The 16,843-nt window shown below is 42.9% G+C and overlaps 2 protein-coding genes across 2 annotated transcripts in view; one reads left to right on the top strand and one right to left on the bottom strand.

Annotated features, from left to right (window-relative positions):
- npepl1 (aminopeptidase like 1) overlaps positions 1-6,054 on the top strand; it is a 29,908-nt gene extending 23,854 nt beyond the window's left edge. Inside the window, exons 8-12 of the mRNA XM_072238889.1 lie at positions 1,494-1,594; positions 2,863-2,986; positions 4,050-4,226; positions 4,713-4,823; positions 5,357-6,054. Coding sequence (XP_072094990.1) covers positions 1,494-1,594; positions 2,863-2,986; positions 4,050-4,226; positions 4,713-4,823; positions 5,357-5,524 — 681 coding nt within the window. The 3' untranslated portion in view covers positions 5,525-6,054. The remainder of the gene's footprint in view (positions 1-1,493; positions 1,595-2,862; positions 2,987-4,049; positions 4,227-4,712; positions 4,824-5,356) is intronic.
- Positions 6,055-7,458: 1,404 nt separating this feature from the next.
- LOC140210488 (piezo-type mechanosensitive ion channel component 2-like) overlaps positions 7,459-16,843 on the bottom strand; it is a 201,261-nt gene continuing 191,876 nt past the window's right edge. The window contains exons 45-50 of the mRNA XM_072279479.1: positions 15,899-15,991; positions 14,352-14,521; positions 13,511-13,627; positions 9,415-9,494; positions 8,027-8,255; positions 7,459-7,711 (exon numbers count right to left, since the gene is read on the bottom strand). Coding sequence (XP_072135580.1) covers positions 7,459-7,711; positions 8,027-8,255; positions 9,415-9,494; positions 13,511-13,627; positions 14,352-14,521; positions 15,899-15,991 — 942 coding nt within the window. The remainder of the gene's footprint in view (positions 7,712-8,026; positions 8,256-9,414; positions 9,495-13,510; positions 13,628-14,351; positions 14,522-15,898; positions 15,992-16,843) is intronic.

Below are 16,843 nucleotides of genomic sequence, written 5' to 3' on the forward strand. Positions count from 1 at the left end.
ATGCAAAGAATCCATTTAAGATCTTTTCCATCTCTTTTGGCTCCACGTATAGAATACCATTCTGATCTTACAGAGGACCAATTTTGTGCCTTGTAATCCTTTTGCTCTTAACATATCTGTAGAATCCCTTAGGATTTTCCTTCACCTTGTCTGATAGGGCAACTTTGTTCCTTCTTTTAATCCTCCTGATTTCTTTCTTGAGTGTTCTCTTGCATTTCTTATACTCTTGAGTACCTCATTTGTGTACCTGCCTAGACCTGCTATGCACCTCCTTTTTTTTTCCCCCTTAATTAGTGCTTCAATATCTCTTGAAAACCAAAGTTTGCTACACCTGTTATCTTTACCTTTACTCTGGCAGACACGTATAAGCTTTGTAATCTGAAAATTTCACTTTTGAATGCCTCCCACTTACTAAGTGTACCTTTGCCAGATAACAGCCTGCCTCAATGCACATTTGCCAAATCCTTTCTGATACCATCATATTGGCCTTCCTCTAGTTTAGAATCTAGACCAGTGGGTTAGAGAGATTGTGGGTTTGTAGGGATCCTCAACCATGTTTTGGGCCCTTTATCTACAATGCTCCCGGTAGATGTCACAAATGGGGAGAGAGAGACACCAGTGGTTTTTGCTCTCCACAGTAGGGTCTGGCAGCTTCTGTAGCAGTCAGTGATGCAGCCAGACAGGGCACTCTCAATGAGGTTTCTGTATCACGTGCTTGTCGATCTCACATCACAGGCATTTACAGTATAATCTTGCTGTTGGTGTAGATTATTTTGGTACTGGAGATGAATAATTGTCGTAGTGAACAATTTGAATTATTCTTTTAAAATCTGCAACCCAATCGTGCTGTCCACTTTACTTGACGTTGTGTACTTTGAATTTGTACAAGTTAATCCTGTCCTTTGGAACTAAGTTTCTGGTATTTCAAGCCCTCAGTTACAGGAAGTTACTTTGAATGGTTCTAACATTGTGGGTATGTGGGTGGCACGGTAACATAGTGGTTAGCACAACACTTTACTGTACAGGCAACCCGGGTTCGTTACCTGCCATTGCCTGTCAGGAGTTTGTACATTCTCCCGTGGCCGACTGGGTTTTCTCCGGGTAATCCAGTTTCCTCCCACAGTTCAAAGACATACGGGTTGGTAGGTTGGTCATTGTAAGTTATCCTGTGATTAGGCTAGGATTAAATCGGGGCTTTGCTGGGTGGCGCAGCTTGAAGAGTGGGAAGGGCCTGTTTTACACTATCTCAATAAATACAAAATAAATTATATGGTTCTTTCAGTGGGATTAATGTGCTAAATAAGCAATCTACTGGAGAAACTCAGTGGGTCGAGCAGCAACTATGAGAGGAAAAGGAATTAATTGTCAATGTTTCAGGTCAAAACCCTACAACAGGACTGAGTGGACAGGCGAGGTGACGAGTGGTGACAGGAAGGATAATGTGCTCTGCATTGAATGACACAGTGACAGGAATGTCCTGTTTGTTGTTTCAGGGTTTTAAGGACAATCTGCATGCTGTGTTCTGCCTGGCTGAGAATGCTGTTGGACCTCGAGCAACCAGACCCGACGATATACATCAGATGTACTCTGGAAAGTAAGCCATATATTATAGCGCAAACCTTTGTTGCCAGTGGGCTCAGTGCAGTGTAAATATACACAAAAAAACACAAACTGCTGGAGGGACTCAGTGGGTCAGGCAGCATCTATGGAGGGAAATGGACAGTTAATGTTTCAGGTCGTGATCCTTCATCTGGACTGCTCCCTTCTAGCAGTTTGAATTTTGTTGCACATTCCATTATCTGCAACCCCCTTTGTCTCCTGTAAGTATATGCAATCAGTTCATTGTGCATGGTGTATTTCATGAGATTCATTACTTAAGAGTATTTACAAGTTTAATGCCCTGGTTAGAAAAGGTATTTTTAGGTGGCAGTTCACCATGAATCCTAGATCCTTTCTAAACTGCTTTCTGTCTAATAAATCTCTGTGTAGTGACTTGCATACGAAAGGAAGGGCCAAGGAGAAAAGTGCTGTTGGTGGAGATGATAATTGGGCAGATTATAAGACATTTCTCTCTTCCTTTTGTATCATGGGGTCTTCACTATATAAACATGCAGGGGAACTCTCGGAAGGATGGCAGCACTGTGGGGTGCATTGTGGGCAATTCTGGAAGAGAGATTTCTCCAGTGCCTGTATTTTAAGTGTGAATTAATTTGCATTTTAATAAAATTACCCACAAGATGTTTATTTACACTGTGAGCACAGCCACCAGTATTGGTCTTGTAACTTTTTACCAACAAAGGACAGGAAAAATCCCCAATTAATATCCTTTTCAATGAACTGCCTGGCTTTAAGAGGAACATGTCATAGGACATGAGTGGTTCAGTTTTGGATAGCGTGGCGAATGAAGAACAGTATTGGAAATTGGAAGGCCTGGGGATGGTGGGGGATGTGGTGTCCATACATCAGCATTCGAAGATGTAAGTGTGTGTGTGTGAAACGTAAATGATGCGGGAGATTTAATGTTGAAAGGTGTGGGTAGGTGTGTGTCAGTGTTACTGTGTGGCACGTGGGTGTGTCAGTGTTGGATGGCTGGGTATTGTTAAGTGTGGTTGAATGACTATTTGTAAACCTATAGAACAGTGGATCATACGGTGCAGATATGATGTATTGGCTTCTGTTCATTTGTAGGCTGTAGTTTTAACACCTCTTAACTATGAGAACCTTTAATATGCTTAGGGACTGAGTGTCTGCACTCCAGGCAGCATGTCAGGGTTACCATTTTTTTTTTGTTTGTTTTTGCCATTTCTGCGTTAACACTTCCTTTGTTTATGTAATTATCTGATCAAGTTGCCTTTGATACAGGACAGTTGAAATCAACAATACTGATGCTGAGGGCCGCTTGGTACTGGCGGATGGAGTTGCCTACGCATCCAAGGATTTGGGAGCGGATATCATCCTTGACATGGCAACTCTGACAGGAGCTCAGGCACGTGCTGGCTTTTCAATGTTTATGTTTTTGGTAATACTGGCACTTACCGTCTTTCCCTAACTGCTGCTGGCTGAGAACAGTTAGCTCAGAGCTGCTAAAGATGAGTGAACCAAATGGGTTCTGTCTGATCTCCGATCACTAGTTTCATGGTTCTGTAACTGAGACCAGATATCTTCAATCCAGATTTTTATGTTGAAGGAATTAGCTCTGTCAGCATACTCCTGCAGTAGAGGGAGTAGAAACAGGTGTATGTAAAGGAGCACACTACTAGATCTGTGACCTTATTCTTAGTGAGCAGTATTGAAACCCATTATTACAAAGCCTCTTATCCCCACTCCCCCCACATCCCTGTTTTCCTCTCTGCCTCTCATTCCTGCTGAGAGCCATAACTCTCGCTAGAGTACAACCATTCTTGTCGGCCTCTGATGTTTGGTTATCTCCTCCAGCACCTTGAACTGCTGCTGTTCATTGCTCCACTCGACAATGTTCTATCTGTGGATTGTGTTACTGTTGAACTCGGACACGTCCACCCCTAAATGGGTTCAGCAGTTTTGCTTTTAGTCATCTGTCTGCCCAGACAAGCTGCATGCAGTTGAGGGGGTCAACACTAATTAGATTAGATGAGATTCAACTTTATTGTCATTATGCCGAGTACAGATACAAAGCCTATGGTTAGTGTGAGGTGCATCCTTGATAATGCTTTTTGCCCTGCCCAGGCAGTGAGCTGCTAATGCTGGAGGCTTTACAAGTAGAGCAGACCAGAGGTCAAATCCACCATGCATGATATTTTATCACTATATCCACAGCACTTGCTTAAACCCCATGTGACTTCGACTCTTTCACACGCTCATGGAATTCTGTATCACCCACTCCTGCTGCATCTGCTAACTTATTCTCTCTCTCAAACTGTGACTACGTGTGTGCACATATGAACACACACTATACTACATCAGTGTTTTGATCAAGAGATAATGACCTGTGATCTGTCTGTTTGATAGTGGGCGCAGTAGACCTAATTTATCAGAGTATGGTACAATTGGAACTTCTGCTGTCTCTGCAGGGTATCTGTACTGGGAAGTACCATGCTGCTGTCCTGTGCAATACTGAGGAGTGGGAGATGGCCTGTGTTAAAGCTGGCCGGAACAGCGGAGATCTCGTCCACCCACTCGTCTACTGTCCTGAGCTCCACTTCAGTGAGTTCACCTCTGCTGTGGCTGATATGAAGAACTCTGTGGCTGTAAGTGTGTGCTCACTGATCGGAGGTGGTGGGATTGTGCTGTTCTTTCCTCTTGGTTTTTATGCCTGATACTGTTGGGAAGGAGATGAGCCTTGATCTCTCTCTCTGCTGGGCAGTAAACTATTAGATTGTCTAATGGGCTTTTGATGACCATGAAATAGTCAGCAATCTGCTGTCTGAAATGTAATTACAACAGTTACATAGCAAATTTAGCTGCCAGTTTATATGCAGCAAGCTTTGCCAAACAGCATTGTGATTATCACCAGATACTGGACTGAGAGATGCCTACTGAGCAGAAACCAGGGAGAGCAGATAGGATTTTCTGAGAGGGCAGATTGGACTTTCCCAGTGTCACCCTTCAGGCGGGACATTACATTGTCAGTGGAACACTTCCTCGCTACACCAGCTGGTAAAGTTACAAAATGGGAATGATAGGACATTTGCCTTGAGATTTCAGTTCCAATCTTCGTATTTCCTCTCTGGCAGGATCGTGACAATGCTCAAAGTTCCTGTGCTGGTCTTTTCATCGGTGCCCACATTGGATTTGACTGGCCTGGTGTGTGGGTCCATGTGGACATTGCAAGCCCTGTGCACACAGTGAGTACATGGAACAGCTTCAGCAGCACACAGAATCTGTGTGGGGGTAGGTATGGTTGGCGGTGAGGGAGAGTGTATGCGGGAGCAGGGACAACGTCTTATGGTAAAACAATGTTCAACCCCATCTGTTGGCAAATCTGTAGTGGCACAACACCTGGAGCACAGTTGGAGATCAAAAAAATGAGGCATTTTAATTTTTAAACACTAATATTATGATTGCCTCATTTCTTTATGCACTTCCGATAACATTGATCCCTTCACCAAATTAGTAAAACAGTGTAGATTTTAAATGATCATACAGCAATTTGTTATTCATCCTTGTTTCTCTGATAATGTAGAATTTTTTTCCCCTTTATTTGTGCATTATCATTGTATTTTCTTTGCACTGTCATGCATGCTGCTTGTGTTGTGTGTATCTCTTTGCTGCTGATTCACTGTGCATTTGATAAATCCAAAGACTTGTGCTGCCCCCCCTCCCCCCCAGATAATCGACTAGACTGTGTGGGATAGTGAGCTGTTCATTCTCTCTGCAGGGGGAGCGTGCAACAGGCTTTGGCGTTGCCTTCCTGCTGGCCCTGTTTGGTCGGGCTTCCAAAGATACCCTGCTGAACCTTGTGTCTCCGCTGGGCGCCAATGCAGACACTCACCTGGTGCCAAATGAGAGTGATGGCAGCTTGTCCAAGCGCAGGCGGCTGGTATAAAGGAAGTAAAGCTCTCCACGTGGTCACGTCATTGATGTATCTGCACCAGTCAATTGACTGCCCACCCAGGTATAACAGATCTCATGCATCACTAGCTGCCCTGCTTTTTACCCCCAGAGAGACAGTTTGCTTGTCATCATGAGGGAGTGTTCAAGTATTATTCTTGAGAAGGACAAACCTTGTACTGGTATTTCACTGATGTTTCTGCTCTTTCACCAATCAGAAAGAACAAGGTTTAAGACCTCCAGCTGAGGCGGAGCCTGTACCAAATGCATAATCTTCTCCTCCCCACCACTTCACTCTGATATGTGGTAATGAACATGAATTCCACTCAAAAACAAACTGCCACGAACCAGCTAAGAGAGTAGGCACGTACTGTAAATGTCCCCAACCAAACTGAGAGACCATCTCCAATGAAGCTGAGAGCTGTTGTACCAAATGGCTCCATTCTGTTATAGGACCTTCTCTGTTTGATCAAACACAATACCCCGATTGAAATGCCTGATCTTATTAAAATGTTTTGCACAATTTTACTGCTGTTAGCTACTTATTATTATCATGTGTGTATCATTTTTTTCCTTGTAGATTTCATTTGGAGCATCCTGTCTCATAAATCTGAACTGTAGGCTTGATTATCAGTAAATAGATTTACTTGTATCTTAAAGCAGCAAGTTCTGTCTCAGACACTCACAGGGTAGGGGGAAAAGATTCAGTTCCTTTTTCATCTTGTGGCAGAATAGGCTACCTTGGGATTCCTTTTCTTCAGACCAAATAAAGTCCAAAATTCTCTTATACCCCACCTTGTTCTTCCAAACTGGACAATGTTAAAAACCTGCAGAGAGACCAAGACAGGAACCAACTTAAAATAAGTAACAGTTTCAAGGTTTATTTATAGAAATGCAAGGTGTGCTGCTGGCATAGAAACAGGAAATGGTTATTTACTGCATGTCTGTACAGCATTTTAATGAAATGATAGTTAATCTGTAGATATTCCCTTTTCCTGTATTCCAAAGTACTGACTCTCTCTGCCCCCATCAGTGTGAAGCACCAGCCTGCTCAATGTGCAAGGTTTCTGAAAGTGCTAGCTTATAGAACTACAGCAATCTGTGAACATAGGGTGTCACTCCAGAATAAACCTCGTTGGGAAGTCCCACTGGAAAGGTGAAAGAGGTGCCCCTTGCTGTCAGTTTTCCACATACAACTGCTGCATGTTTACAGGACGTGCCTGCTGTTCCTTTAATTGCACCCAGCTGTGACAAGAAGATCCGGAGTAAATCCCATTCTTTTCCACCATAAAAATTAATTCACCATCATAATTGCAATGCAGGTAAAGTAAGTTTTTGTTAGAGGTGGCAAGGCAGATGAGTTAGCTTCTGTGCCAAAGTACTCCTGCCCTTTCCTTTATCAATGAATGTCCAATGCACCACGAGTCAGACAGTAGCAGTGTTGAGCAGCCACACAGTTTGAGTGCTCAGCAGCAAATGGTGAGTCACTGACAGAGAAAGGAAAGATGTTTAAACTGGGGAGGGAGGAGGATGGACTGTTGCCAAACCATTAATCTCATTTACAGCTGTCTTTTCCTGTTACTTCTGAGGTGTTAGATTCTTGAAACAGAAGGTAGCATTGACTATAAAACTGTACAATGCCTGAGACCAGAGTCATCTGAGAGGTAATGTTCTTTTTGACAGCAAGTAAGTTGACCTATAATGCAGACGCTAGTTCCTTCCCACTTACAGAGCAGGAGCCACCTCTGGGGCATATATGACAAACAAAAGGTTCAGTCTAGTGCATTCTGAAGCCAGCAAACATGCAAATTTTCTTTCATTTATGGCACTGTAACAAAGAATTTGATGGAACCCAGGACTGTATAAAGTTCCCTCTGTGTAATCGGTCCTTTTCTGAGTGTCCAAACAGTTCAGCTCAGCCTGAATCAGTTAATGCTGTTTCTCCCGAGTCCACTTGATCATGGTCTCAGGAGATCGGTAAAGGAAAATGAGTTTGGCAAAGAGTTGTTCTTCCAGTTCCAACTCCCCCATCTCACGGACCAGGAAGATATCGGTGCAGAGCTTCAAGATTCGATCAGGGTTGGGTAGCTCCTCAAACATAATGGAGCGGGAGATGCCATTGAAGAACTCACGGACAAACTTCCCAATGACAAGCACAACAGACATATACAGACCAACGATTCTGTCAGAAAAAAAGGAAACATTAGTTTGTTGACCACAGTAATCATAATAATCTAGCAACATTAACAAGATGCTGGAGGAACTCTGCAGGTCAGGCAACGTGTTGAGGGAAATAGACAGTGGGCATTTCAGATTAAGATAGTGAGGGGGTTGCTGGGCCAGGAGCTGGTTTTATACCTATGCCTTCCTGTAGAGGTATTACCTGCTATTTATTTTGCTGCAATGGTACACATAGTTCAAACAGGTATCTGGTTTCCAGCTAGGAGTGAGGATTACTATAGCCATAATTGGAAGATTATGAATGGAAATCACTTACCCATATCCTGCCAGGAAGCCCAGACTGGAAGGGCTGACTTTATCATTAAAGATAATGAGTTGCATGTTGCTGCAACCCTGGCTTGCACAGTGGGGGCTCCATTCTTTGATCTTCCACCACTTAACTTTGGTGTATGAGGTGTTGCCTTGCCCTGGTTCCTCTTCCAAATGCAGAGAGAGATTCCTGTAGAAGGCAAGGTTGTCCTGGTTATTTCTAGAAGCACGTGTACCTGTTATGAAAGCAAAGCACACATGTACATTAGTATTCTACAGAGTTGTTTCTTTAGGGTTGTGCTCATTATTTACCATTTAAAAAATTCTGCATGGTTAACCCCTACAACTTTGTATGCAACTAATTGGGTGGGGTCTCAGTTGATGACCAACTGACTCCAATGGAGGTGCTACTTGAAGATCTGAATCTCTGGCAGAGTGGCTTTACACTCTGGCAGTGGGGCAAGGACCCTATTTCCCACACACTTTTTAAACTGACCCAGTTCACGGGGAAATGTATTATAACAATGTGCACTCATCTGACACCTAAAAAAGCTTACCTATGCCTGATAGTTGGAATTTTCCTGCTCTGGCAGGCTCAGGAACAAACAAGTGGAAGGATTTTTAATCTGTGCGTTACCCATGCTATCTATACATGTTGGATGACCTGTCCTGGGCCCAGCACGTAAATGCAATCACTAGGAAGTTGTACCAGCATCTTTACTTTCTTAAAAATTTAAGGAGGTTCGTCTTATCACCGAACTCTATTAACAGACTTCTACAAGATGTACTGACTGGTTGCATTGTGGGTCTGGTACAGCAGTTTGAATGTACAGGACTACAAGAAGCCGCAGAGAGAAGGGGACTCCATCCGATAGATCATGAGCACATCCTGCCCACCATCAAAGGTATATTGAGGCAATACCTCATGTCAAAGGCAATGTCTATCATCAAGATTCCCCATTATCCGGGCTATACTATCTTTTCATAGCCAGTATCCCATTTCTTGCACTTCCTTTAAATTTACTTGGATCCCTGGGAAATGTATTATAAAAATGTATGGACAAGAGGTAGAGAAGCCTTTTGTCCCACACTATCACCAACCTGCACAACCCTATCCTAATTACTACCTCAGTATAGCACTACAGTTTTGTTCTAATTGTGTTCTTTCTTTTATAATTTTCTATCATTTGCTTTTTTCATTGCACCAGTGCAAACAACAGTAAACTTGACGTTGATCATTGTGACTGCTGGCCCGAGTGTCCTGGTGAGCAGGTTCACCTTGTGGACACCTGATGTAACAACACTCCTATGCACTTGAAGCAGAAAAAAAATCTCTGTCTCTGTCACTCTGTGTCACTCACACAGCTAAGATCAATTGTTAGACATTATGCTCACCTAATCGCAGACGATAAGCTGGTTTGGCTTCAGTCTTGTGCGTTGCTCGAATGTACTTTGGGAGTAATCCCTGAATTACCCTAGTTTGAAAGAGAATGCTTGTCAGTGCTTATCTTCAATATAAATAAAAATCGATCAAGGCCAAATTAAACAGTGGATTAGAGTTACTGGGCAAAATTCACTGATTTATAGGGAGGTGGGAATAGCAGGGCAGTGGGGGTAGGAAGGGAGGTATGAAAGACCAATTGAGAGGAGAAAAGGTGAGGGGAAAGGGAGGGTGACAAGGTGATACAAAGGAAGAGGGGAAGTGAAAGGTATCAGAACTGTAATGAGTGACTGCTGAAAGAAAGCTAGGCATGGAGAAAAATTTGAGGCTGGGTATCATGAGCAGAAATAGCACTGAGAAAGGAGTGTGTACAGGGTTTTGGGGCTTGAGGAAGCAGGGCAAGAGGCCAGGAGACTGGTCCAGATGGGACGAAGTCAGAGCAAGACAGGTGGGGTATTTGAAATCAAGGGTCAATGCTAAGATGATCAAGAGGAAAGGAAAGTACATCCTTATCTGAAAAAAAATATCCACAGAGTCTCCCCAAAGTGTATAAAATTTTGGAAGTTCCTCTGGTTGACTACTTTCAACAGATCGATCTATTCCTCTATTTGTCTCTTGAGTTCACTGTACAGGTGACAACTCAGCACTGGGCATTTCTGTGAGAACAGGCCAATTAGCCTTTGCATGTCTAAACTAGGCAGTAATCTGTGCCCCTTCTCCCTAGAATCACCTGAACATTTCCTAGATCATTTCCCCCTCAAAATGTCACATTCCACAGTTCCTCATCCTTCTATCCCTGTAATCCTTCTGGATCTACCTCAGTTTCCTGTTTCCTCTCATTACTGCTCTCCTTCCACAGCTGAGAACATACATGTGAACAAATGAACAGTGATAAATCAATGGCATTGAGTGTGATAGGCTCGTAACCCATCAGTATCCTTGTAATCAAGAATTTATTTATCACTGCCTTTTTAAAAAAAATCTGCCTCTACCGTTTCTTGAGGAAGAGTCCTAAAGACTCTTGACCCCAAAACCAAGAACTTGCCTAGCTTCTGTTTTATTCTTAATCTAAGAGCCCAGTTTTACATTCTTCCACAAGGAATCAACCTCTCCATAACCAGCTTATTAGAACCCTTCAGGATCTGTCATGGTTAAACTATGTCTCTTCCAAACTCCAGCAGACCCAAAACCTCCATGTACAATCTATCCTCATGCGACTGCTACCTATTTTGTGCATCATGGGGTCACTGAGGACTACAGCACAGAAGCTGACTTTAGCCCACCTAGAGCAGAACAGTCTGGTTTTCTGTCTGGACCCATCTACCCTGCACCCAGACCATAGCCCTCCATAACCCTTCCACCCATGTAGCTATCCAAACTTTTCTTAAATGTTCTCTTAAAAACCCTAATGTTACAATTTCAACTTGCATCTAGTACTTCTGCTGGCAGCTCCTTCCACACTCACACTTACTCTGAGTGAAGTTCCCCCTCAGCTTACCTTTAAATATTTTATCTTTTCCTAAGCCTATGGCCACTAGTTCTATTTTTACTCAGCTTGAGGGGGGTAAAACCTGCACGTATTTACCCTGTATATATCCCTCATAATTTTGTATACTGTACCTCTGTAAGATCTTCCCTCATTCTGTCGTACTCCAGGGAATAAATTACTACTCTATTCAACCTTTCCCTGTAACTCAGATCCCCAAGTCTTATCAGCATCCGTGTAAATTTTCTCTGCACTCTTTACTGTTTATTGATATCTTTCCTGTAGGTAAGTGACCAGAAATGCACACAATACTCCAAATTCAGCCTCACGAACATCTTCAATGTAAAACAGAACAGCATAGTACAGGACATGTGGTCTGTTGTGCTGACCTTTTAACCTACTTAAAGATCAATCTAACCCTTCCCTCCTGCATAGTCCGCCATTTCTCTTTCATCTATGTGCCTATCTTAAGAATCTTTTAAATGTCCCTAATGTATCTGCCTCTACAAGACCAAAGGCAGTGCATTCCACACGGACCATTTTCTGTATTTTTAAAAATAACCCATCTCTGACATCCCCACTATACTTTCTTCCAATCACCTTAAAATTATGACTCCTCATATTAGTCATTTCTGCAACGGGGAAAAAGGTGCTGGCTGTCCACTCTATCAATGCCCCTTATCAAGTCACCTCTCATCCTTTTTCATTCTAAAGAGAAAAAACATACTGTGCTCTGTGTTTCCTCGTAAGACATGCTCTCTAATTCGGACAGCGTCCTGGTAAGTCTCGTCTGCATCCTTCTTGTAATGAGGAGATCAGAACTGAACACAATACTCTATGTGTGGTCTAACCAAAATTTTATAGAGCTGCAACTTTATCTCACACCTCTTGAACTCAATCCCCTGATTAATAAAGGCCAGCATACCATACGTCTTCTTAACGACCCTAGCAACTTGCGTGATAACTTTGAGGGATCTGTGGATGTGGACTCCAAGATCCTTTTGTTCCTCCACACTGCTCAAAATCCTGCCACTAACCCTGTACTCTGCCTTCAAGTTCAACCTTGTAAAATGTATCACTTCATACTTTTCTGGACTGAACTTCTGCCACTTATCTGACCAGTTCCTCCTCCTATCAATGTCCCGTTGTAAACTACATCTCTCAATGCTATCGACACCAACAACCTTATACAAATTCAATATAACATCCCAATTCCTGAACTTTTATGCCCTGATTTATGAAGGCCAATGTGCCAGAAGCTCTTTTTATGACACTATCTGTGATGCCTCTTTCAAGGAATCACAGATTTGTATTTCCAAGTTCCTTTGTTCCACCATACACCTCAGTGTCCTACTTGTACAAGTCTTAACCTGCTTTGTCCTCCCAAAGTGCAACATCTCACACTTCCTGCATTAAATAAAATATGCCTTTTCGGCCCATTTTCCTAACTGGTCCAGATTAGTTTGCAAGTCAGTCTACTAAATTTGCAGAGGCTAGAATTCTTCCAATGCATTTAGATATGGAGACCTGTACTGTTGATGTTGTTTCACTGTTACCCTTTATAACTTGTGTATTTCAATTCCTGGTTGGCTTTCCTAATTAGTTGCATGCTAGCCTTTCTCCACTCTTAAAGCTTCCACATGTTCTCGGATCACTATTTTACCATGGGTCCAGAATTCTGTCTCCCTTTCTTCCATCCCAACACTAAAGCCAAATGTCTCAAGCAGCTCTAGGACATAAGGCGGTAAGTAAGACACAGTTTGGCAATTGTTGACAGTGATGATTCAAGTTCAGTTTTGGAGCTAATATTTGGAGATAACTGAGTTTTGTGAGTTAAGATGGTGAGACACAAGAAGTGAGTGAGTGTAAAAGGGAGACAGAAAAAGATAGAATGGGTGAAAGATGGGTGTAGGAGACAGCTGAGCGAGATGGAGTGTAAGAGGGAGAGGCATTGAGGGAGAAGGGCATAGAAGAAATGGTGTGAGAACGAAAGAGGAACAAAGTAGTGGGAAAATCAGAGAAAGCGGTGAAGGAGAATGGTGAGGTAGACTGACAAAGGGTGAGAGAATAGGGATAGGAATTTCCTAAAGAGAAAATGATGGTGATATATGCACTCTGGTCACATTATTAGGTACACCTGTACATCTGCTCGCTAATACAATTATCTAGTCAGCTAATCATGTGGCAGCAACTCAATGCATAAAGGCATGCAGGCATGGTCAAAAGGCTCAGTTGTTGTTCCGATCAAACATCAGAATGACAGAAGAAATGCAATCTAAGTGACTTTGACAGTGGAACGATTGTTGATTGCAGAAGAGCTTCTCTGAACGTACAACACATTGAACATTGAAGTGGATGGGCTACAGTAGCAGAACACCACAAACATACACTCAGTGGGCACTTTATTAGCTACAGGAGGTATGGGTACTTAATAACGCGACCACTGAGTGTATTGTGACATGGAATCAATACAAGAGGAGTGACAGAGAGGGTAGAATTATTTAGTTGGAGCTGTGATAGATGTTAAAATGTTATAGTGCCTAAGGCAGCACAGAATTACTTACACGGGCTTCTTATGGGACCCTTCCAAGAGCTGAAGCAACTTCTTTCTGACTTCCTTATCTGTGCAGAGCACGGTGTGTTCACCAAAAGTTTCAGGATTCAACATGAGAGAAGCATTCCTATGGGAACATGAGAAATAGGGTTCAGGAACCTACCAGAACAACTCCATTCAGAAGTGATTTGTGAAGTAGGGTCACAAAGTTGTGCAGTTCTGTAATTGGAACAGAGGTCGGAAAAAGCACAGAGTCCACAAGAGAAACATAAAATACAAAGGAAACAACCTGTAAATCATGCCACCTGTGAGGGCATGCGATATTGGAGATACTCTTCCACTGGAATTGGATGGGGTATGGATTAGACACATAGCAGAACTTCCTCCACATTGTCCCATGAAAATCTACCAGCAGAAATATGGAAACAGTGATGCTTCCTCTGCCCTGTCCCATCAAATATTCTCAGTAGGGGTGAGCTAAAGAGTGAAGGCCTCTGTTTAGTCCCTTTTAATATTCTGGAGTGAGAGTTCAAGAGAGGTACAGAGTGGAACTCCCCCTGCACTGCCCCATTATAGTTGTATTATTTATTAAGACCTTGATACCAGCCATTGTTTAGTTACCATCTTGAATAAAGGATTCTTTGTCTACAGTTCCCATTTCAGCAATATATCAGTCCAATAGAAACTACGCTACTCCTCTCTCACATGAAGGTGTTGGAAACAAGTGCCCACAAGGCTTCTCTTCTCCTTCCCCCCTTTCAGATGGCTTTACTGTTTGGCTGACAGCAAATGCCATTATGTGTCGGTGCCAAAGGTCCAAGCTCTCCCACTGTTCCCGGCTGATGGTTTACCTCAGGATGGTCCAGTGAAGGTGGATGTAAACCTGCGAAGAGTTAATTAATTCCTCTTTCATGGCCCTGAGGCTAGCCGGACTAATGCTCCACAGCAAGTGGGCATCACTCTTCATGTGAGCTATCATTATGTCTTCAGGCTTGTAATTCACCAGAAACTGCATAGCAGACTACAGAAATTTAAAAAAAAAAGGTGTTATAAAATACATAGGAACTGACTCCCTGCCATGTTCATCCCATTCATTTCTTCTCATCACCGTCAACTACCTCCGTGAGGCCTTTGTTGATTCCAACCCTGACGCTCAACTCCCCTCATTACAGTCAAGTTTTGTTTCATAATTAAATTTGCACAGCTGTTTCCTGCATCTGAGGATAAGTCGATCATATTAACCACCCTGCATTATACTACAATAAACTAATTCCAGGTCTGAAAAACTTATGGGTATCACCACTCTTTAGCTCCTAATCCTTATCCACATCACTGCCTTGAGCTTAATTTCCTGGAGTTTCATCTGCTTAACAAGCATCCTGTGTGATTAGACCTTGAGAGCTGGGAGAATAATTGGCCCATCTAGTTTGTTCCCCATTCAATCATGGCTGATTTATTTTCCCTCTCATTTTCTGCCTTCTCCCCATAATCTTTGATGCCCCTATTAATCAAGAAATTATCAATCTCTGCTTTAAATACATCCAATGTCTTGGACTCTACAGCTTTCTTTAGCAATGAATTCGAAAGATTTACCACACTGTGTGTAAAGAAATTCCTCTTCATCTCTGTTCTAAGGAGACATCCTTCTAATCTGAGGCTGTGCCCACTGGCCCTAGACTCTCTCACTGCAGTATTGGAAATATCCTCTGCACATCCATTCTATCCAGGTCTTTTAATATGAAGAGCGCCTTTAGATCCACCATTTGATCTTGCCATACTTTTTCTTCATGAAGCACAATACTGAGAAACAGCTTGCCTTTCACAATTGTGCACTGGCTAACCAGATTTTCTGCATGAAAGCTGAGTTATGGTGTATATTGAATGTGTGTGTGTGTGTGTGTGTGTATATACCCTTAAAAACAAGTCTGCCTTGTGGTATGACTTCATGGTTATATAAGAGACTGATTAAAAGAAAGATCAAAGTGGTGCACATGGTCAGCGTGAGTACACCTTTAAGAAGTAGGACTACCATATGATAGAACTTTTGGCACTCAGTTGTGCCAGCCAGTGCTGTAATTAAGTGTCGTCTACTTTCAAAAAAGGATATCTTGTAGTAACCTTGTAATTCGTCTTACAAATTGTGGACAATACTTTTAGCATTTTCTAATAACATCCTAATCCACTATGTGACTGGTCTGTGGTTGACCACTCTCTCACCTCTAGTTTGAATATGGATGCAATAACAGTACCTGACATGAAGACAATGAAAGGATCTGGCCAATGACTCTGTTGCAGCTTCTGGAGGGTACTCCTCTACCCTGCAATTCCCTTGTCCAGTTTAGATCCCTCCCCTTTTCCCTTTCCTGGTGGGATGCAGGTGCACTCCGTGTCTACTCACCGGGTAAAGGGCATACTGACTGCTGAGACGATTGTAAGCGGCAGTGGAGAAGGGGCTGAGGTTCTGCTGCTGTGCACTCATTGTGAACAGAGGCTGCACCAAAAGAAACAATTTTAGAGCATCTGTTTTGTTAAAACAGCTTCCAACACAGTAAATTATAAATTTCGCACGGTTCTTCACAGGAGTGCACTCAGACAGGATTTGATGCCAAACGAGATAGAGATTTTCTCCTGAGGTTCCCTCTCTTCTTTGCCCACTATACTGAGGCCTGTATTGGTGTGACCTCCTTCTCTCCCACAGAAATTGACACCGTGTCAACTTTGCTACAAATCCCCCGCTCTCACCTTCACATTGTCCATCCCCAACTCCCCTTCCCTTCCCTGTTTTGTCTTCATCGAGTAAAGATCAACCAACACCCTGTGACTGACAGCTGTCTTCACTACATCCTTCTTTCTGTTGGGTCCCTTGCCATAATGAATGTTGAATTTTCCAATTTTAGGTAACTCTTCCCTCCTGTGTCTCTTCACCAACCACTCCCCAAGCCACTACATACACACACCCCTTTGGTACCACCCACCCACCTGGTCCCGTTTTCTGATACACCTCCAACCTCACATCCCCTGTTACCCATTTTTGTTGCCCTCTCCTAGTTCTATTCAGCTAGTAGCTGACCATTTCAAATAGATCCTCTCCTACATATGGTTTCATATGCTCTTTATCTCTCTCCTAATGGTTCCCACGGTCATCTTTCCTACTTATCAGGTCCCATCTCTTTTGCATTACTACCTGCCTTGTGGTCTCTATGTTTACCCTCTCCTTCCTCCACTTCTGGCTCCGCCTTTCTTGCGTCCGTCTCCCAACCTCCCTCCCAGCTCCTTCACCCTTCACCCTTCCCCTCAGTCCACCTCATCCCTGGCTCACCATCCCTCTCTTCTTTTTTACTGA

This window comes from Mobula birostris, chromosome 2 (genome assembly GCF_030028105.1).
Source record: "Mobula birostris isolate sMobBir1 chromosome 2, sMobBir1.hap1, whole genome shotgun sequence".
In the NCBI taxonomy this organism is placed as follows: Eukaryota; Metazoa; Chordata; class Chondrichthyes; order Myliobatiformes; family Myliobatidae; genus Mobula; species Mobula birostris.